The sequence below is a fragment of the Scomber japonicus genome, chromosome 23 (assembly GCF_027409825.1).
Source record: "Scomber japonicus isolate fScoJap1 chromosome 23, fScoJap1.pri, whole genome shotgun sequence".
In the NCBI taxonomy this organism is placed as follows: domain Eukaryota; kingdom Metazoa; phylum Chordata; class Actinopteri; order Scombriformes; family Scombridae; genus Scomber; species Scomber japonicus.
Genome location: NC_070600.1, coordinates 9,393,206 through 9,416,469, shown reverse-complemented (window position 1 = coordinate 9,416,469; position 23,264 = coordinate 9,393,206). Strand labels below are relative to the sequence as shown.

At 40.4% G+C, this 23,264-nt stretch overlaps 1 protein-coding gene across 3 annotated transcripts in view; it reads right to left on the bottom strand.

Moving 5' to 3' along the window:
* Positions 1-18,491, bottom strand: part of LOC128353340 (copine-8) — an 88,206-nt gene extending 69,715 nt beyond the window's left edge. For all 3 annotated transcript variants that reach the window (XM_053314029.1, XM_053314030.1, XM_053314031.1), the window contains exon 1: positions 18,267-18,491. In XM_053314029.1, the coding sequence (XP_053170004.1) occupies positions 18,267-18,364 (98 nt within the window). In that variant the 5' untranslated portion in view covers positions 18,365-18,491. The remainder of the gene's footprint in view (positions 1-18,266) is intronic.
* Positions 18,492-23,264: the final 4,773 nt, after the last annotated feature.

Here is a 23,264-nt window from a genome sequence, read left to right as displayed (position 1 = left end):
CTCCCCTCCTCTCCTTTCATGTCTCTCCTCTGATATGGATTGCTCCTATTTTTAAATTAATGAATACAGCCAGATTGCCTTTTGAACTGGCTTGAGAGGCCATGTCCCTGACAGTGTGTTACCTTGACGACACAACAGCAAAAAGCCCCCCGGGACCCTCGCAACCCTCTGCTACACTACTGAAATAAATTGGGTTTTTAGCCCACTGGAGGAGGAGGAAAAGGGAGGAGAGGAGAGGAGAGGAGAGGAGGAGAATGGGAAAGGACAGAGTTCACAGTAACAAACAGTACAGGTGTTGAGTGAAAGAGTTGGCAGACAGTGTGATTAGTCGTCCCGAACTGTGTGAGAGCAGCAAGAGGAAGCGTCTTTTTTTTTTTCGTGTGGGTGTTTCAGACTTAAGCTGCTCTATTTCTATGTTTATGGACTCTATTTAGAGCCCGGGCTTAACCATGGGCAGGAGAAAGGGAGAAAAGTTGAGTGGGAGAGTGTCAAAAGAAGAAGAGGTGGGTTTAAAAGCAGATGGTGATGGTGGAGTATAGTAGCTATGGCAGCTCAAGCCAATGTCACTTTGATGGGTTTGGCTGAATTGCTGTTCTAGATGAAAAACGATTATAAGATATGGTACTGTTGTTGCCACGGCTGCTGCTGCTGCTATAGTAATATAATAACTTGCCTTCAAAGCCTTATGAGTTTTTCAGTTACAAAAAGAACTGTTCACTCTTTTTTTGTGAGAGAAAAACTTAGTTGAAGCCTCATATAGTTTATCCTTTATTTCTATGTTAGTCCTTTCATTTACTTTGTCTATATATACACATTTAATTAGATGTACTTTCAAAATACGCTCATGCTTCTTTGTTGAATGGATCAATCACATGCACGTTTGAACCAGACGGGGAGTTCCGGTCCTCTGAAATGAGGCCAACACGGAAGTTACTTAGAGCTGCATTCTATCAAAAGGCCACCAGGGGGCGACCATTTTGTGTTCAAAAGGACTTCCGTCTCTATACAAGTCAATGGAGAATTCACCAATTTCTCACTTGATTTCTAACCTCAGTAAACGTTTTCAAAATGTGTTTATGGTCTCAATCGCTAGTTTAAAGCCTTCTTCAATGCAGTATGATGTTCATTTGTGAAATTTTGGCCTCCCTGATTTTATATTTGACGATAAAGCAGGGTATGCATTAGGGCGTGGCTACGTCGTGATTGACAGGTTGATTGACCAATGTCCTCGAGATCCAGCCCTCGCAACCATTCGCAACCTCCCCGCTCCGCCGGTGGCTCCGCCCATACTTCCGCCCATGACTCCACCTCATGCCCATATAAGTAGAATCCGTGTTCTTTTTTTCCCAGCATGCACCTGAAATTTTCAAGATGGCGCTGCCCAGATTCAAAACTATTGGCTTCCAAGCAGCAGTCCACAAACCAATGGGTGACGGATGTTACGTCCATTTCTTTTATACAGTCTATGGTTTGAACAGAGCCCAGATTCTTGTGATGTGCTGTCATAGTGTTTAAAATAATCTTATAAATTTAACTCATTGGATGATGTTTGACCAATAGATATGAGCTTCTTTATTTCTAGTTTCCTATAAAAATAAAAAGACACACCCCATGTGTTTCATCTGACAGATACTGAAAAACTACGGTAATCTCCATATTGTACAATATTATTTTTTCCAACAACCTACAAGTGTTGATGTGTTTTGTTTAAGTTTTAAAGTAATTTAAATCCATCCATCACTACACTCTAAACATATAATAATATCATGTAACTTTTTCTTTGTCGTTATCCTCTTATTTACTCTTTAATTTATAGTTGCTTTCCACTGTTTTTCATTCTCAGTCAATTCTTATTAGTTCATTATCATATAGCGCATTTGTATTTGTGTTGGGTTTTGTGACCTGTATTCCTTAACGTTTTGCACATACTGTATATGACAGCAGATTAAATTGTTCATTCCAGGTGAAGGATCCTTGGAAAAATATCAATATCAATATCAATATCCTGTAAGAGTGTTGTAAAGGCCTCTAAAGGCACAGCTTAACCATTCATTTTGAACCAATCCTATTGTGGCAGAGGGCTGCTGCTAACAATGTTCATTATTGATAGATCTATTGATTTCCCCCCTCCCAGATAAATCAATTAGCTGTCTGTAAATGTCACAAGATGATGAAAAATGTCGATCAGCGTTTCCTAAACATCAAGATGCCTTAAATGTCTTGTTCTGTTCCTTTTTCCTTTTCTCATAGAGGACTAAAGACAACTAAAAATGATGTTAGAGCAGATCATTTACCTTTTTTTCCCTTTTTTTTCTGTTGGAGGGAAAAATGACTTTGAATGATGAATCTGCAATTTTTGTTAATTGAGTAATTAATGAATCACCTAATCTTAGCAGCTTTACATTCAGGTAATTGAAATAGTTTTAGTGCCATCAACTGACATTTAATGTTGCCAAATGGCTTTAATCTAAGGATTGAATTTTGGGGTTTGGGTTTTACACCATATATCACTCTGGAATGGTATTTCTGGTGTTTTTCCTCCTGCAGCACTTTCATACCTGCTCTCAAGCTCAATACATACATGCTGTGTCTTTTCATCACATTTCTTCTACTTCACCTCTGCATCCTCAAAGCTCTCCTCACCTTACCTGAATGTCTCATCTACTTCACATTACTCTCCACTCCCCTGCACCTCTTCATTACTACACATTTCTTCATTTTCTTTCAATCATCTCTGCTCCTCTATCTCCTGTTCTGTGTCCTCTTCTCTTCTCAGAGGAACAGGGGTTTTCTCTGTGAGCGCCCACAGCATTCATCCCTCATCAGTCTTGTGTTTTACTTCTTCTTTCCCTCATCTCTCTCTCTCTTTTTCTCTCTCTTTCTGCCTCTCTTTCTCTCTGTTTGACCGTGACCTGAATAGGCTCTGTAGAGACTACGCCATCTCATTGAACTAGATACAGTTACACACATGTAGATACACACAGAGCCACATGGAGCAACCTGTGTATGGTCTAATGATTTTCCAGTTCACTTAACGCCAGTATCAACCACCTAGCTGATAATGCTTACACACACACACACACACACACACAAAAACAAATCAACATCAAATGTCAGACCTAATATTTCACCATAATATGCACTGTAAGTCCAATATTTCAGATCCAATAAACCCTGGATGCTCTACTCAAAAGACAAGATAAAGAACCCACATGCAGGCAAATCAACAAAGCTAAAGATAAGCGTAGGTGGAAAACAAAGAGACTGTTCTTGCAGTGGAGAGTAATATCAAAATAGAGTCCACGTGTGTCTGGAAACACCGGCAAGAGACAGAAAAGCATCACGACTCAGACACAGTTCACTCAAGCACTTCTTCACATAGCCTATCATGCAGTTCAAGCAGTGGTGGCAGAAGTGTAAATGAATTGTTGTTGAATTGTTTTTGGACTTATAAGTAGAAGATACAATTGCCTGAGAGGTTTTTCTTTGATTGGAAGTAAAAAGAAGTGAAAAGAGAGACCCTTTATATGTGTTTGTGTCTCTTATTCATTCACTTCACCAACACTTGTTCTGTTGTGTTTCTCAACTCAGTAACTTGAAGAAAAGCATCTGCAGACACTTAACCCAAAACGCTGAACACTGGGCCCAAAACTGAATATCCTGGAACAGACTCCATGTGCACCTCGCATTAATATGTGATCAGTATCCAGATAAGAAAAAACACATGCTAATGCAGGATGTAATAGCATGCAGAACCTTGAAAAAACTTGATCTGAATGCAATCAGACAAACCACACGTGGACATGTTAGCTGGCTCACATTGTGATCCAATTCTAACCATGTGACAATGCAATCAGTACATCGTAACTGCAGTCTTAAGAAAAAAAAAGATCCCGTAACTCGACCTTGTAGTAGCTAGAAATTCTTCCCTCTCAAAAAGAAATAGATGACACCCATCCATGGTATTGCTCTACAGCTCATGTGCTCATTTTAGTCACCTCACAATGCTCTCTTATCACTCCACCAGTGTTACGTGGCTCACCTTATCACACTAAGTTGAACCTCCACCTTACTGAAGTGACCCTTCCTCCTGATTCATAACACATCTATCTCTGTCATACACTATATACACTTTGGTTCTATCAAAGCACAGCAGCACAGTTGAGTCATAGAGCATATACTCTGTTATCACACAAGGTGCCTCAGTTCCATTCTCCTACCTCCTTGTTTCAACTCTGAAATACTTTATCTACTACTCTCACATTATTAATCTACAAATGCATCTTGCTTTTTTCTTAATTCCTCCTGAGGTTGGGTTCTCTCCACTTTTTCCTCCCTGTGCAGACCTGACAACCAAGACAATGAGCTAAAAGCTTCAAAAAGGGTGAAAACTAGTAGAAACCCTTTCACCTTACTGGGAGCCCTCTCATTAAATGTTAATACCAAAAAAATGCTGTTTAATGGAGCTTTAAAGCTTGTTGTGGGGATTCAACACATCTCATATATTATGCAAGACTGTAAACCATAGATCTACTACAGGACTGGTGTGATAGATTTAGAAAAAAAGAAAGAAATGGTGCCATGTTTCCCCTGTTTCTAATCACTTAAATGTGTGTTTAAGTTCACATCTTACACATTCTGACTTCAATTTGAATGTTTTCCAGCTGAGATGTTAAAAATGCACTGTATCGGTGTGCATTTACATTTAAATAGAAGTCATATTCTCTTGGCCTTTCATGCACTTCTCGGTATCACATCCATCACTGCGGGACTCTTCGGGGCTGTGTATGTGTGTGTGTGTAGCTGCGCTTAGCAACAGACCAGGAATATTCTTGGAAACATGTGGAGCGAGAGGAGGTGACTGGGCATGCTCAGATGTTCTCAACAGGTCGCTGAGCACCATGCTACAGGTATCTGCATCTCTTTCTTTTCTTCCGATTTTCCACTCCATCACCCCTCCCCCCGTCCCCGCCCTCCACCTCCCCGCATTTGTTTTACTATTTTACCATCGTATTTGCAAGTGATGATGACCAATTCATTTGTTACAGAGCATGAAGAAAAGCACATGCTTGCACAATCCCCCTAATCACACACACACACAAACACACACACACACTGAAGGGGAGCATCAGCAGCTTGTATTCTCTCTCTGCTTCTCTAAGAGGGCTGCCCTAATTCTTCTTGACAAGGGCTGGGAGAGCCAAGAGAACATCTCAGTGCGCACACACACACACGCGCACACACACACACACACACACACATGCACACACACACACGCTGAAATATGCCGCTCCACTATCCGCATACGCACACATACACACACGTGCAACAAAATACACATCAGTCATGTACAACACACATCTGCGCTAGTGGCATTTCACCTTAATTGCCTTTGTCACCGCCTTCAGTGCAGTTTAGTCCGACTCGCCTAGTTTCCTCCATCAACACATGTCACCGGCCTGCGTACTGAGCGCTTCTAACTGCTCAATACTGACAAAGGCCGAGTGTCTCTGCCGTTTTAGCTGTTATTTGTCAAAAATGTAACATGTTTCTTTTGGATTTTCATCATCTTTTTTTTATGCTCGGTCGTAATTATATCTGCATACTGCAACGTCACTGCTCAGATGCTGCTTGTCAAGCGGACAAATTTCGTGTGTGAATGTGTGTAAAAAATTCCTACATGAGGTATGTTTGTGTTCTGTGGATCTGTACATGTCCTGTCTGTATGAATAACTGTGTTACATGCTGACGAGGAGTGCGAGTGTGTGTTTGTGGCTACTTGGAGCTACTGAGGGCAACAACAGGGCATGAAAAGGAGGAGGAGGACGAGGAGGAGGAGGATGGGAGACTCCCCTCATATTAACCTTCATATCCTCCCTTTTCTCTTTAATATGTGTGCCATGGCCTTCCGACATTGTTATCAACAGGAAACTGGAGTGCGTGTTTGTGCATGTGAGAGTGAGAGAGACTGCATACTTGGACGTGCAGGCCCAGGCCGGGGGCTTCTACATGAGAGAGGGAGAGAGGGGAGGGAAAGAGGGAGGGAGGCAGACAGAGGGGGAGGCAGCATCCCTGGAGGAATTCAAACAGCCTCTGTGCTATGTGACCGGGATGGAGATGACTTCATTAGGCCAGCCAGTTTCTCTCTCTCTCTCTCCCTTCTGTCTCTGTCTCTCTCTGGCTGTAAACAGGCCTGTGAGGGTGATTTACTGTATGTCAAGTAATCTGGCTCCTCAAATAGTCCCAAATCTGTGTCGTACTGACAATCTGAGAGCTTGGTATGTGGCGGCGTGTCTTTCTTTTTGAGAGACAGCCCAGGAAATATCTTAATCACATACAATTTTCCAGCCAGACGCCACGCCCCAAAATGTCAAATTTGGTGTGGGAAGACTTTAGAGGAGATGTTTTGATTTGTTTTATAATGCCTTCATATCTGATGGGAGACAATCAATGTGAATGTAAAATGTCGGAGCATCCAAATGTGATACTATGTTGTGTGTGTGTGCTGGAAATGTCATGAGCTGTCTGACTGATGTGCAGCACAAACGTGTGTGTGTGCTTATGTGTGCTTGTGTGTGTGTGTGTGTGTGTGTGTGTGTGTGTGTGTGTGTGTGTGTGTGTGTCTGTGCTTGTGTGCATTCATATTGTTAAGTGTGCTATGTGTTCATGCATATTTCTCCACGTGCTTAAAAAGCTTTTAAATGCACGTGTGTAGATGTATGCACTTGTATCCTTCAGCTTCAATGTATGCAAACCATCAGCTGAGTTGTTCCCTTGAGTATTCTACTGTACATATTTTAAGTGTGCTATGTGTTCATGCATATTTCTCCACGTGCTTAAAAAGCTTTTAATTGCGCACATGTAGATGTATGCACTTGTATCCTTCAGCTTCAGTGTATGCAATCCATCAGCTGAGTTGTTCCTTTGAGTATTCTGCTGTACATATTGGTAGCTATTGATGAATCCATTTGCTATTAGGACATCAGCCCAGTTCTCTGATGGCTCATTGTGCAGATCTTTTAACACCTATGTGACCAAGGGGTAAACAGGTCTCACTGCTCATTTCTCTTCTAGGAATATTCTAAAAATACCTGGGAAGAACCTCTGTGAGACACTCCACTCTTACTCTGCAAATTCAAGAGGAAAAAAAAAAGGAAAAAAAGAAGAAGGTCTTATTCCACATGAATGCAGAGCACCCATAAAAGTCTGAAAATATCTACAACGTGACTTTTATGTGCGTCGGGGACTTGGGAATTAATAAAGTAATGTTACGGTTAGGTGGATTCTTATAAATAATAGACAGTGACTATGGTTGGCTTGCTTTTGAGCAGCTGTGAAAGGTGTGTGTGTGTGTTTCTCTGTGTGTGGGTGCGTGCATACGAGCATGTGTGTCTGTCCTTGTGTCCAAGTTTATCACCTGCACTTTAAAATAACATTACAGCTGTCTAACCTTGAGAGTAAGGCCAATGTGTGCGCCTATTACCTCTACACTTATTACTTCTGCAAGTAGTAGTAGGCTGTTATACAACCAATTTGTATTTGTGTGTGTGTGTGTGTGTGTGTGTGTGTGTGTGTGTGTGTGTGTGTGTGTGTGTGTGTGTGTGTGTGTATAGCCCTTGACCTTTGGCAATGACTCGCTCTCCATCTCCGCATCTCCGTCAGATCTTTATCAATCCATTTTCTCGCCGCATTTATACAGCCTGATGTATGGAACGAATGAACTGTATTAATGCATGCTTTTGTGTGTGTGTGTGCTCTTTTCTCATTTGTGGTATACAGCACAATTAAACACACACACACACACACACACACACACACATACAGACGTGCATGTTGTGACGCAGCCCACCATACCGTCTGGTGACTTACGAAAAAACACCCGTCGTGAGAGAACAACAGAAGGCAAGACATCAATAGTAATTTCCCTCTAAGAGCATACATCTTTACTGACCTGTCTAGAAAAAAAAGCCAAAACCTGAGAACAGGATGGTGGCCTGAAACACACAAAACTCCCCCACAGATGCACATAAACTGCCTCTCACTCAGAAACAGAGGTACTGAGGTAGTGACAGACGGGACAATGGCATCAATTCATGCCAGCTCAGAAAAGAGTTTCTTCAATATAGCTTTGTCTCACTGACTGCCAGCACCACTGTGTTCTCATCCAAAATCATTTGCACTCCCTGCTGTTGAGAACCGCATGTAAACAGACAGAAAAAGTCTGTCGGCCGTTGTGTCATCTCGCACACTCGCACATATCCTTTTGTTGCTTTTGGCTGGCATTGAACCAGCGCTCAGCGGGCGATCCTGTCTTCGCTTCAAAGTGATGGTTGTCAGCGTTGTCTTCAATAAGAGGACCATTATGTGAGCTCTATGGGGCCAAAAAGGTCAACGCAATCACTTCCCATAGACGGAGTGGGAGTGAGCGACCTGAAAATAGATAGTGGGTCGGTCATGGCTTGTGATGTTAAAAGGCGGGGTTGCTGGGTAAGTGCTTCGCCCCTACAAACTCATGAGGAAAACATATAGCTCTGTGTGAACATCTTGGCTATAGATTTCCGGTAGTTGTTTTACAAGAGAAAAAAAGCTATCACTAGTTTTAAAATGAGAATCAATATAATCAATGTTGTAAGTAAGGTTTAATTCATATAGCTCTTTTTAAAATGCACAGGGACAAAGTGCTTCTCAGACACACACACAATATATATATGAATAAATAATTGTAAAAAATAAAGCTGCTTAAGACAGTCCAAAGGGGTAGATTATTCCAGAGGGTTGGGGCTAAAACTGCAAAGTGGTGGTCACCTTTTGGTTTGCGCTTGGTAATGTGAAATGGATAAAAGGCTGAGACTTGAGGAAAGGATCAAAGCAGTTGAGAAATGGAATGAGGAATGTGTAAATCAGAATTGTGACTGGGGCAAAGGTCATACAGAGCCTTATAGGTAATCAACAGGATCTTGTAGTCTATTTTCTATTTTATAGGAAGCAAGTGGGGGGATGCAAGACTGGCTAGTTCTAGATAACAGCCTAGCAGCTGCATTTTGAACCAACTGTAAACAATTCAGAGCAGATTGACTGATGATAATCAAGACAGAAGAAAATAAAAGAGATCCATAGAAGACAAGATTCAGATTTCTTTAGTGAAGAAAACTGGACTGGATGAGCTTAGTACTTTGATGGTCAAAAGTCATATATTGGTCAAAGATAATACCAAGACTCTTAGCGGTAAATATGACATTTTAGTGAAATGGACCAATGAACTGATCAACTGCAGTGGCAAAGTAATCAGGTCCAATTAAAAGAACTGTTTTATCAAGGTTAAGGTGGAGGAAATTAAGAGACATCAGTCTTTGGTGGTAGCTAAACAATAATGGAGGGAGGATGGAGAAATAAATCTGTGTATCATCAGCGTAATGGTCATGATACATCTTGAAAGTGGCTGAACAAATGATTCAGAGGAAATATATGGATTGGTCTGAGGACGGATCCCTGAGGGATTCCACAGCAGGGGACCTGAGGAGGACACATGATCATTGATACAAATATTAAAATATCTATTATATCAAATAAGACTAACTTCTTTAAAACTGTACCAGGAATGCCAACCCATATTTTTTTAATGATGCTGCTCCTCATGCCTTTTAAATTGCCCCTCATGGACAAATAAAGTGTTCTGAATTGAACCCAGTTGTAACAAAGGCAGCAGTAACAAAGGCAGCAGTTAAATCAAATAAAATGAGGATGGAATATCCACCTGTCTACATGCATAAGAATGTCATTAGTCACTCTTAGTAATGCAGTTTTAGTACAGCACTTGTGCAAAAGCCAGATTGAAATTTATCAAAGACTTAATGACCCTCAACCAACTATAGCAGTTGGTCTGTCAAAAGGTACCTTGGAGATTGGACTATAATTCTTAACCTGGGTTGAAAGAGGTTTGTTTTTTAAAGGAGTGGTTGAATACTGGCAATTTTAAAATAGTCTGGTAGGGACATGAATGTGAGAGAGTAACTGATAATAGATGAGTCAACAGGGATCATTGGATTCATTTTAGAGCATGTGACCCTCAGGAGGAGCTTCAGTAAAATCATCAGGGGAGGAATAACACTAGCATGCAACTTAATCTCTGAGAGAACTACTTTGACATTAAATACTGTCCTGTGAGCAATGCCTCATGCTGTTAGTAATGAGATAACAATTCTAAGAAAGCGCTGTCAGGAAAACACTACATGCAGCTTAAATCTGAAAAATGTGCAATATTTTCTGAGAGATTATATTTCAAGACAACTCCAGGACAATTTGAAATGTCAAGCGTTTGCTTTAATGTTGGCTCAATAGTCCAAAGTCTGTATCTGTTTTGTAAGAACCAGCCTTACACAACCTACATTTATCCAACCTAGTTTTTATCCTTTTCTTGGCTGTGGCCCAATAACCTGAAGTGTCTTCCCTCTATCTGCTTCCCATGGTGAAATTCAACTCAATCACTGTTTTCATGTGGAAGCCTCATGTCTTGTTATTAAGGTGTCTTCAGTCTAATGTGAAGTGACATGAATCTTATGTGGGTGTTTTATGTTTTCACTAACTTTCAAGAACAATTAATGCATAAACATCGATCAAAAGCCCAATTTGGAGACTAAAATGCGACAGTCAGTGGAGAAAGTCAATATGTTTTTCTTAATTTGTTGACAGCACATTTTTGTACTTTGGACTGCCGTGCAGAGAAAAGATAATAAAACCCTTTTTATTATCTCAGCAAGGGTTGAACAGATTTCTAAATGGTGAATGGTGGTTGGTTTGATTCTACCAAAGGCCTCAACATTATTATCACCTCTGGTACACCTGGTATTGAGACTTCACAGCCATTTCCTCTACACTACAGACCTGAGCTAAGCAGATATTATATCCATCTCTAGCCAGAAGCCACATCTCATGTTCATGATAGTGTTATATTACTTTCAATATCAATATTATATATATAATAATACTGATTTTGTACTTTATCAGAACAGTTTGGTCTCCTGCCATGCTACTGATTTGAATACAAAACCAACAAATGACAAGAGACAATACCAATCCATTCAAATATGCTTAGATCTGGCACAATATCTCTGGCTTACAGTAAGATTGGCTTGAGACAACTCTAGTACAAACCATTCCAAAAATTGTCAGTTGATAAAAATGTATTCCATCCTCACTTAAAGACAGAGATTCATGAAATTTGGAACTTGAAACCTTCCATTTTCATTATTTATGGGATTTAAATATGTAAATGCTGTTTCAGAAGCTTCTATGCTTGAAAGGCCTCCAGTTCTACAGGAAACAGTGAAAGTGATTTGGGGGAATGAAAATGTTAGGGTTAGGGTAAGAATATGGATACTTGACAGCTTTTGTCCAGAAATATTGGTAACAGATCAGCTTTAAAATCCTGAAGTGGCTGCAACCTTTGAGCACAAGCAGACATGTTTGTGCTGATATTGGTTGCCATGCTGATGTTTCTTAGAATGGACCACTGGGCATTTAGAGAACAGAGATTGTACGCCTAAGCAAATTCCTACAGCAAACAAAGCAGAGAAACACCACACAAACACAGAGTACAGTGTTTTTCATGGGCAGCTCCCAAACTAACCAAAGACTCCTGCAATTTATATGGGCAACAGCATGTTTCAATAAACAAATACAGGTACATAAATACTGTACAGCCACAAAAACTCAAACAAACACACACCTAGCTGCACACACACAGTTTCTATAAAGGCTTATTTTGCTTTCGAAATCTTCCTACGGTATGTCTTGATTTACCTTGTTGATAGACTACCTGGAGTACTGCTCATTTTCTGTCCTTAATCAAAGTTAATCACATTCACTTGGCATCACACATGTAAATAATTCCCTAATTTCATAAACAGTTTTGAATTATCCATCATGAACATTAATATGGATGTTGGGAGAACTAATGCAGTTGGTACTAAGAGATCATATGCAAATGTTACAGCAATATAAAAGATTTGTTCATGTGCCTGCATTAATTGGTATTCATTTAGCAGCTTTTAGTATCAACGTAACAGCAGCCAGTGAAGGAACTGCAGTATTTAAAATTCCAGCCAGTTTTTTCCACTTGGACAAAGAATATAATCATCGTTCAACACCATGACGAGCATATGATTGCCTTGCCTGCCAAGTGATTCAAGCAGTGGGCTGTGTGTGTACTCTGTGTGGGAAGCCTTCATTCACCATTCACTGGGCTGTAATCCAGTTACTGCAAGAGTTTAAATTGGTTCCACAGGTGAGGATCTCCTCACCTGAGGTTTCCTGAGGCAGTACTTCAGTAATGTACTCACAGCAGATCACACATTGTACAAACGTGAAGAGATAAGCCTACTCATACACAAAAACTCATCTTGTATCAACTCATATTTGGTATGACAAGATATACCTAAAGCTGCTAGACTACTTGTGGTTTGAAGCTGATACAATGACACATTTTTCAAGTGAATCCATTAGGATCACGGCAGTCTTGTGTCCCAGCCTTCAGGACTGCACAAATATGACCTCATTTTCAAATTTGGCCTCTCTTCACATTTCAAAACTAGGCTTTACTGAAATCAGCCAGGAACGGTTTGTAGGCTGGATTACGGTAGAGTGGGATAATGATGATTAAGACTAATTAAGATCTATTGTTTTTCATTCTTTAAAATGTTTAAGCTGCATGAGTAAATAAGAGGGCTTGGCATTGACAATACTATGCTGTATTCAAGACTATACGTTCATAGCTTCCTGCAGGATATAAGAAAACAAAAATGCAGGAAGAACCACAACCACACACAAACCACTTTCTCATGGATATTTACTCCACAGTCAATATGTTTTGGTAATAGTGAATACAGGGAAGAGACATTTATTCTCCCCATCTCACAGCCCCAGACAGAATGTAAAGAGAAGAGGAGAGAAGAGCAAATCTGAGAGTTATTACTGTCAACAGTTACAATGTTTGCTGACAGTGCTAGGACCACAGCAAGAAACAGGCAGAGAGAGAAGAGGCAGAGGCAGAGGCTGACAGAGAAGCAGTCTGAGAGATGCTGGAAAAAAACTGTTTAGGTCTAACTCAAGAGCCAGTCCTCTTTTTCCATTGCATGATATTTCTGTAGAGTTAATTTGTGTTTTTGTGTTATTTCTCACTTTTCTATTATGCCGGTAAGGTCTTGAAGCAAGCCAGCACCAACATAAAACAATATAAAACATTCACAATGTTATGATTACACATATGCATGCTTGGTTGTGTGTTAGCAGTAACAGCAGCCTGTATTATACAGCAGTTGACTGTCCAGCATGGAGCACTTAAATTCTCTTCTTAATACAGTTATTTAACTCAAATCCTGACTCAGACTCCAGACTGACGAAATCACAGCACCAAGTAGGGGTGAGGGTGGGTGCCAACAAGTCAAGTTGCAGTTTCAACCATGTCTGTCCATCCTCATATAATATTTATAGTGACACCTTTTAATAAAAAAGTAGCAGGTGTATTTTCCTTGTATGTTTTCACATGCTTGGCCAATAAAGGTGATTTTGATAGAACTCTCTTTTAGGGATGTGTCATTAAAATCGAATAATTGAATAGTTGTTTGCGGGGTCTAAAGTCTACCTTTGTACTGTGGTCGTTTTTTTTTCATTGCAAAACCTTAATCAAGAGTTGAGCTGTGTCGTCTACTACTGCAGAGCAATTCTCACTTTCAGCCACTACAGGGATGTCTAAGTTTTTGTAAACCACCTCCACCTTATTTAGAAGTAGAGCCTGACACAGAGTGAATTTTTACTCCTGCCCTCAGCTACTTTGGCTCAATAACTTAGCCTACTAGCTGGCTGACTGGAAGGAACATGATGCAGACGAAACCACACAAAAGTCCAACATGGAAAAACGGCTGACTTGTCTAAAAAGGCTGCTGACAGGTACTGTCATTGCTAACATTATTGTAAAGGATCTGCTCAGTGTTGTTTATGACGAGTAGAAAAAAGTTATTTTTGACGCATTATCTATTTAGCCCCTGTGAATGTTGGCATGCAGCCAATATTCGATTAGTCATTGGTTAAACCCACCGACTCGTCAACCCTGAAAAAATGGATTCATGCACATCCCTACTGTCTTTAAGGCTACGTGAGCAAATATTTGTAGTAGGATTTACCTTCTTTCTCTCATCCTTTAATCCAAATATTACCTTATAAACTACATCCATACTTGTGCATCCATATGTGAGTGAATAATTCAAACAACCAGGTTTTCAACTTGAAGGGAAAAGCTGGATAAAAAAAGGAATAAGTCAGAATCTGAGTTCAGCTGTCTGTAGCAGTTTGTGCTATGATGCCTTTTGTTTCTGGGGAGAAGTGAACCACAAAAAGTGTTGGTGTTAAGACACACAAAGACACATGCATGCAAAAACACAAAATACATTAAAGCACCTGTGCACATGGCTACCTAACGAACAGTAACAAGCTTGCTGATACAAACACAGCCCCTCCCATCAACCTTAATGACTCATGAAATATATAACCTCACTACCTCAATGCAGATTTCTCTACCATGTTCACTCAGGAGTTGTACAACGAAGACAGACGACAGAACTTTGCCAGTGTGTGTGAAAGAACAGGTAACAGTCTGTGTGCTGGACCGATCGATGACTGTAATGGAATATTTGAGTCACCTGGACTCCAACATGTAGGTGGTAACACCAAAGGGCATCGGAGCTTCATTTATTCTTTTGTGACCTTTGTGTGTGGGTGAAAAATAAAGTGTGTGTACAGTCATTCATATATGTAAACCTACAGTCTACAGTGTGTGTGAACATACTTCAATGTGTGTGTGCCTTTGTGCGACACAGTAGGCAACGTTTGTAGCGCATTGATCCCAGCTGATTCCTCTAGCTCTCCCATCGATCAGCAAAATGTATCCAGCTCAACTACTGAGTCTGAGCCAAGCTCTTGCTTCATATCCCCGTAGCCTCAGAACATTATTTGAATTATCTGGAGATGCCGGCTAAGTGGATCTCTCAGTATTTCTTCATGGTTATGTCACCACCAACTCTACAGGAATTACACATGGAGGGCTACTTGGAATGAGAGTTTCTGCTCAATCTTCTCACTTTCTTCTCTATCTGTTGTTCCATCCTTTCTTTCTCTCTCCGGCACTCTTCTCTTTCCACACTTCATCTTGACAAGCCATTCAGTCTATTGAAGAGGCTTAATTAGTATGAATATCAAATTAAAAAAATGAAAACCAGAGATGATTACACCACTTGTTGGCAAATTGCCTGTTACAGGTTGCTTTGAAACAGGCGAACACAACTTAAAATTAGAAAGAATCCAAGTGTTTCAAGACAGCATATTTGCATAAGAAGTAAGCCAAATTCACTTATTCTAGTTGTATATTTTTGCACTAATTTCCATAAGATTCACTCACACACAAGACTTTGGACTCAATTACATGAGACCTGTTAAAAGGAAAATAGTTTGTCCAGTCTCTGTCTCTCATCCTAGATCAGCTGTGAATGACAGTGGCTATCATTGCAGCCACATTACACATATCATCATCCAAATTGTCTGATATAATGGTCTCTCAATCATATTGTTCTCTCTGAAGTACCATTTTCTCACTTTAAACCCCCTCCCACCAGCATCACCACACAAACACATAGGGAAACTTTTTTTAAAAAAGTAGTAACCATGACGATAATGTACACTACCCATTGTGTCCACTTACAAAAACACTAAAAGACGCACAAACACATAAGTGCGCAGACACACACCTGGCCGTAACCATGGCATTCCAGCTCTCCCTCGGGTTGAAGGTAGGTGGACGGCCACCGAAACACACTCCCCCCCTGGGGGCTGTGGAGCTGTGTGACTCAGACATTAGCTAACTCTGCCAAACATGGTCATATATTCTGCTGGAATATGACATGATCTCTCTGTTACTAAGGAGATTGCACAGAAACCCTCCAGAAATACAGTAACTACAGTAACTGAGTGACTAAGGCAGGGCAAGAGGTGGTTTCTGTCCACTCTTCTAAGACGAGTAGTATAGCTGCGACACCATAGAACGTTTCATGTTTGAATAGAGGCCGCATCAGACCAAAACAATGTCATTTCTAAACTTTGGAAAACAGTAACAAAATGGACTTCAATGTGTATTCAGATAGAGAACAACTGACATTTGACATAATACATTTATAGCACTGATCAGGGTACTGGAAAAGAACAGCATTTCTAGTCTATACACTAATTATAATGTGATGGAATTTGTAATACATTTCAACTGAGTAACTGCTTCTGATGGAACCTGTTTTTCTGGATTCAGCAAAAGTTGACAGGAGATTTCGGCTCATTTAAATACCTGCACGCCTACAGTCATTGCATGGTATTTACTTATCAGCAGCTACACAGACCCTCTGCAAAGCCTGCTATGAAAGCTTCATTTATCATTACAGGGAAACTCCTATACAATACTTCCCATTGTATGCAACTGATTTAACAGTATGCTTACAGCCTATGCTGGCGGTATCTATTTGTCAGATCACGGTTATCCAAATGTACTGTCCCTTATTTTACTGCTTCATAGGTGGGAACACTTTAATGTTTCACTGTCAGCTGTTCATTGCTAAACATTATTCCCAACTGCTCCTTCTGTATGTATGATGTGTTTATCCAAAGCATTTAATGACCTATTTCAATTTTATGGAGACAATACATTTGCTTACAGGAGGCATCTCTAAACATATGTGTCTGACCTGTGAAGTGTTCAGCCTGTGGCCTGACTGTGGGTCTCTAGTCTGGCAGAAATAAGCGACATTCTCTACATTTCTCACCCTGCTTGTGTACAGAGTGGAAAATCCTCTCTGAACGAGAGAGAAAGACCCCTTTCAAAGGGGGGTTAAGTACACATCAGCTCTGTCCCCTGCTTTCTCTGCCTGTTTCTATCATGTCAGATAACAAGTCCACACACCAAAACAGCATGTAATGTGCTTTTAAATGCCAAAATGATGCCCTCTCCTTGACAGGGGACCAACCAGCTACAACAAGAATACCGGTCAGCTGTCAAATCATGCAATGACAGCACTCAAAACAACTCTTAGGAGAGGAACCACAGCTTGGAAATGTCTAAATAACCAATAACTCATCATAATGATAGAAATCCCACTCAAACATATTTAATATCAGGTCAATTTATTGTATTATATTTACTGTCTTCCATTGTATCATAACATTATGCTAGTAATTTACATCCAATGAGCAGATTGATACTACAATACTAGGGCTGAGTGTATTTGATACTTTTAAAAAGGTATTGACCAAAATAACACAGTACCAAGTAGTATCAAAACCTCTCCAGGCAACCAGACCTCTGTGTGTCAAGACTTTTTTTTATATTATTAATACAAACTTTTTTATTAAACCACACTCATATTTGCTTGTGTAAAAAATGTGCTGATTTGCCTTTAAGTGTAGTTACCTTTTTTGTCTTTCTAAAAATGACCATTAGCCTATTTTATAAAAAAAATACATATCCATTTAATAAATTATCAGCACAGATTACAATTATAACACATCATATCGAATTAAAAAGTTTGGTATCATCCCTCTTTAGTCGGCTTCTCCAAAGTTTGTGATGACCCTGGCTGGACTGTTTAACACTGCTGTCACCAATGGTTCTCACATTAAGGGCCCCTCAACTGACACAAGTAAGACCACACACTGACCCCTATTTTTTGGTAAGATTTTTTTTTTTTTTTTTTTTTTTTTTTTGCGCTTTACACAAACAATGTATGAAACCAATGACCTGCATATATTCTGTCATTGTTTTACCTATGGATGAAAGTGAAAATAAAACCTTTTTTCTGGGAACCCCCTAAAAATCCCCTGAAGGGCTCCTGGAGGGTCCCCGGACCGGCTTTGAGAACAACTGTTATTACCACAAAGTATTCAACATACGCACAGTTTGTCTTTAATGCCTCTTGTCATTTAAAACTATTGTTATTTATTCCTCAGTTCGTGTCAACAGCGCTGAAGTGAGTAAAAGTGGCGTCACTCAGTCTACACACTAGTACACAAATGTCACGCTTACTCGCCATAAACGTGACATTTGTTGACGCTATATTCCCGTCACACTCACACACTGAAACTACACCTAAACTTGGCTGAAGTTAAAGTACAGGCTCGGTGTTTTTCCGTCAGCCTGCTGTGATACACTGAAACCAGGTTAGACAGACACATTCCCCTACCTGCAGGACACTGTGATTTCAACTTTGGTGGCAGGAATAGACGCGTTGAGCGGGTCGAAGTCGCCTATCGACGCCATGTTTAGGAAACTGTTGTTCATCCTGTCAGAAATTATGTTTTGGCTCTTCCTCTGTGCCCTTGTCTGTGGTCCAGCCCCTTTTTATGAGCGACGAAGGAGGATAGCGAGAAACTGTACTGTGCGCCTCCTCGGCGAGAAGTGGAGCAAAGGTGCCAGAGAGAGAGAGATAGGGAGAGAGAGAGAGAGAGTGAGAGAGAGAGAGGCTGGGAGATGTGATGTCACTCTCCCTTTCTCCTCCTCTGAGTGTGTCTTTCTCTCTTTTGCTCTCTCTTCCCTCTTTCTCTCTATTCCATCTCCTTCCCCTCATTCCTCAATTCAGTTCAGTTCAGTTGACTTCTGTTCATTTAAATCCAGCAGCTTCACTGGCATGGTGTGGAGGACAAAGATATACAATCATTACACACAAATGCAAATGCAAAAATTAGTCATAAAAAACTATTTCCTGTGTTTGTGTGTGTGTCGCTCTCTCTGTGTGTGCGTGTGTGTATGTGTGTGTGTGTGTGTTTATGTGAAGGCACACAGTTCCCCCTGCCCTCAATACTCTCAATCACTTCAATTCAAGTCAATTCAATGTGGGCTGTTGGCATGAAACACACCCCTCCCTCCTTCTTGCATGGCCGGATTAAACTCTTGGGGGAACCAAGGGGGGGAAGACCTACAGTTAGGCCCCCCGATGATGTCATCAGGGTTATTTTAGCTTTTATAGCAGAGAATGCATTAAATTGAGATCAAATTCATATTATCTCAGTTTCTGTGGCTTCGATTTTGACAAATGTTTTTTTCATGTGTGTCTCGTAAGTCCCCCAACTACACAGATGTGCAATGCTAAATCTCTTAAGTGTACCTTTAATGTCTTACTAATATTTTTCCTGCTGCAGGCAATGAGTTTTGTCAAGTCTCTTGAGTTTATGAGCTGCTGTCCCTCATCAGTCCATCATCCACACACTTCTCTAGTCCCAGCAGCTTGTGAAGAGATTATTAGTATTATTATAAGAGTGTGTTTAGAGACACTAATAACTCTCATCTCTCTCTCTCTCTCTCTCTCTCTCTTCCTCTTGCTGACCCTCTCTTTCTCCTATGCTATGAGGATAAGCATCGGATTTAATTAACTGAAAGGGAGACCCTCCGCTGGCAGAAAATAGAATGACAGCATGATGAATGTGAAGGGATAAGGAGGAGGGTCACATTATGAGGACACTGTGTGTGTTTCCAAAAGAGACCTATAGTAAATACATTTTCGGCCTGAGTGTATTAATCTGATAATGTATTATTTGATGTGTCTGTGTGCACGGAAGTATGGAAGGATACAAAAGTACACAGATCCCTGTAAATAATTTCGCAGTATCCCACACTGTCCTGCAGGTGAGAAAGAAAGTGCCTGCTCACTTTTGCTATATGTTGCATCACTGTGTGTGTGTGTGTGTGTGTGTGTGTGTGTGTGTGTGTGTGTGTGTGTGTGTGCGTGTGTGCGTGTGTGTGTGTGTATGTAAGCATTATGTTTAGATGATAGAGTCATAGGATCTCAAAATGACGCATCTCAGTATTACTCAGTGTGTTTACTGGCCAACCATGTCTCTAAATATAGCTGTCTTACACACTTGCACTCACACACACTCACACAAAGACATGCATGCACTGCCGACACGCCCCAGGCTGGATGTGTGGAACGGTGGCAAAAACCATTACGCCACCTCTGGGCAGACATCATGCCACCCGCTCTGTCCACACGGATGGGTGGGGTGGGTGGGTTCATACACACATAAACACACACACACACACACACATGCACAGACAAACATTACTGCAGACACACTCAGAGGAGGCACACAGACAGAAAGACAGGAGAGGTTTGTGTGAGTAAATATCACATCATCACCACCCGACCAGTAGCAGCACACACAGCAGCACTGGCCATACACACACACACACACACACACACACACACACACACATGCAGGAAAAAAACACAACTTTTCCGACCAGGCTGTAAGAATGTTGATAACCTATTAATGATCATTCAGCTACTGAATCCCTGAACATGCATAAAACATGAAGCCATTTGTTAGGCATAAATTGCTGCATAATTATTACACACAATGACAATAACTATCTCATGCATCAGAGCCACCCAAAGCACACCAATTCATCATGACTGTGTTTGGACATTCATGAGCAACGGACCTTTCTTTCTGTGTCCTGTAGAAGTCATTCAGAAAAAATTAAGATTAAAAAAGAACACACATTTTAATATCTGCTGTAATTTAATGTTGAACAATCATAAATGGACTGGGTTCTGCATTTATTCCTTGTTATACATTAATACAGCCAAAAGTATATACATATACAAGATATAGAGAATAAGATCAAGCCACATACAGTAATGATTTAATGGAATTACAATTACAAATTTACATGTTTGCTGAAAGGCTACGGTTTAGAGTTCATATTTTACTTTGGAAACAGCTGGTGACAAAACTGTCTTCATCATATCCCATATATGTACAATCTGTTTTGACTTTTTGCAATGACTAATGAAGTGATCAAAAAAAAAAAAGAAGTAAATTCAGTTTGTGTTTTACAGTTTGGCCAATCTGTTATCGTGGGAAGCCAGACGTCGTTGTAATACTGTCGAGGATTGTGAGAAAGACTTAGGCAAATTTGTCACTGCAAATATGGAAAAAAGCAGGAACTACGTGTGTGACGCTTATGTGCACTAGAAGAGTGGCAGAACAGTGCTTTGAGTTATTTCACAAAAACCCCAAAATGTCAACTTCACAGTGGAGCTGGGGGGGAAACTGAGGAGGAGTTATCCTCTGGGGACTATGAATGTCTGAATGCAAAATTTCAGGGCAATCCATTAAATAGTCCCAGGAATATTTCAGTCTGGACCAAAGTGGTGAACAGAGCAGATACTTCCATCCCCAGAGCCACGTCGCTCTCAGAAGGATCTGAATTAAATAAAGTAAATTAGACTCTTTTAACGCACAAAGCCTAGTGGGTCAGCTGAGAGATATGTAATTTGACTCTCAATTACATAAAATAGCCTCCTATCTTTCAGCTCAGCCATGCCTAAATTTCCTTTTGCTGTGGTTTTAGTCTCAGGTAGTTATGATCTCTAATGTGCTCATTTAATCTCCGCTACGAAGGGTTCAGCTGTGCTTAACTCTCTGACACTCATGCCATTTGACATACAATTAATACTGACCTGCACTTATATGAAGAGATCTACAGTAGATGGTTGAATGTAGAGTGTCAAATGTACACAAGAGCACACACTTGACCAGCTCACCGTGGCTGTTATACTATCAGCTATTCCATCATTCCCCTGCTGGTTTGTTTATGTGTGACCGCCTGCTGTGGGCATTCTCTCTTTGAAACTCAAACTGATTCTGTAAATGAAGCACAGATGTCATTTCTTTAAAAGGCACTGCCCTCTAATTTCACACTAAAGTGCTTTTACTGGCATATTAAAAAAACGTTGTTCTTCCCAATCTGTTTTGCTTGATAACTGAGAGTGGACAAGGTTGATTTCTGTAGGCGCATTAAGAGAGCAAGCAGCAGTATCACGGCTCATCAGTTCTGGTCATAAAGCAGCAGTGCTGGTATTTTTAGCTGGAGGATTCACTCGGTGGACGCTCAGAGATAGGAGCTGGTGAATATTGACCCCGTGCTCCTGAGCCTCATTGCCGCTCAGAAAAACGTCTTTAACTACCACCTGCTCCCTCGCTTGTTTCCCCCACATAATATCTGTTACATCTTTCTTTTGCTTGTGTTTCTATCTCTGGCACATCTCCCCCCACCGATTCTGTCTTGGGGTTCATTTCCATCCAGCTGTCAAAGAAATGAAATGTAAATTAGATGGGATTTTTTTTTCATACTGCCAGATGAAGCGAATAGCTTACTGTCAGAAAACAAAACACTCTTGCTGCTAATGATGCCTGTACTGTATGCGTTTCATTATGTGACTTCATCCAAATGTAAAAACAGAGAAATGTACTGTGAAAGCATCAACTAATGGCCATGATGGAAATATAATGCATAGGACAATGGATATTACATTACTGGCAGGGTGTGATGGGCAGATACTGTAATGAATAATATATATTCAACCAATGCATTTTTCTTATTATTTTTTTTATAATTTCTCAACTCAAAAACTATAAGGGAGTATGACAACCACACAGAGGCAGGGCTAAATCTTATCCTAGACCATTTTACAAAGAAATGAACCTGTATTGATTTTAATCCCTCAGTAAACACGAAGCACCTACACCAGAACAAATCACATTCCCATTATTCAGACAGATTTAACTCTGAAACAAGAGCATCCAGAGAGACCCACAAACATCACCAATCGATGTGTTCACTGAACATATTAGAGGAGGATCCAGACTTCATAGATTATGCTTAAATTAAAAAGTGGAACTGTCAGTCCACACTCTCTATCTGAGAAGTCGTCATTGATTTCTGGTGAAACTTGATCATGTGGTTTGAACTCTAGTGTGCCAGGAAGTATCATTTGATTTCAGTATACAGTAACATCCTGAAGAACTGGTAGGACAGAGAGTTGGTATTCAAGTATGAGAGTGAAAGGAAGCCAGGTGTTTTCCACTTGTTTCCTGAATAATATTTTTGTAACCTTATAAACTGCATTGGAAGTAGCCTACATGAGCACATAAATGACTTTAGGCATTGGTAGTTTGATAGAAAGTAGGCCTATACAAGGTCAGATTGCAGTCCTAAGAAATCAACCGGATATACATATATAATTGTGAAATATATGTAGTGGCTGGACCTGGATTAGATCTTTGTGTTATTGTTAGATAGTAATAATAATAATAATAATAGTCATAGGAATTAAATAAGCACATTTTCCCGAATGCACCAAGTATTCAAGTATTTCCTCAGGATTAAACGGCAA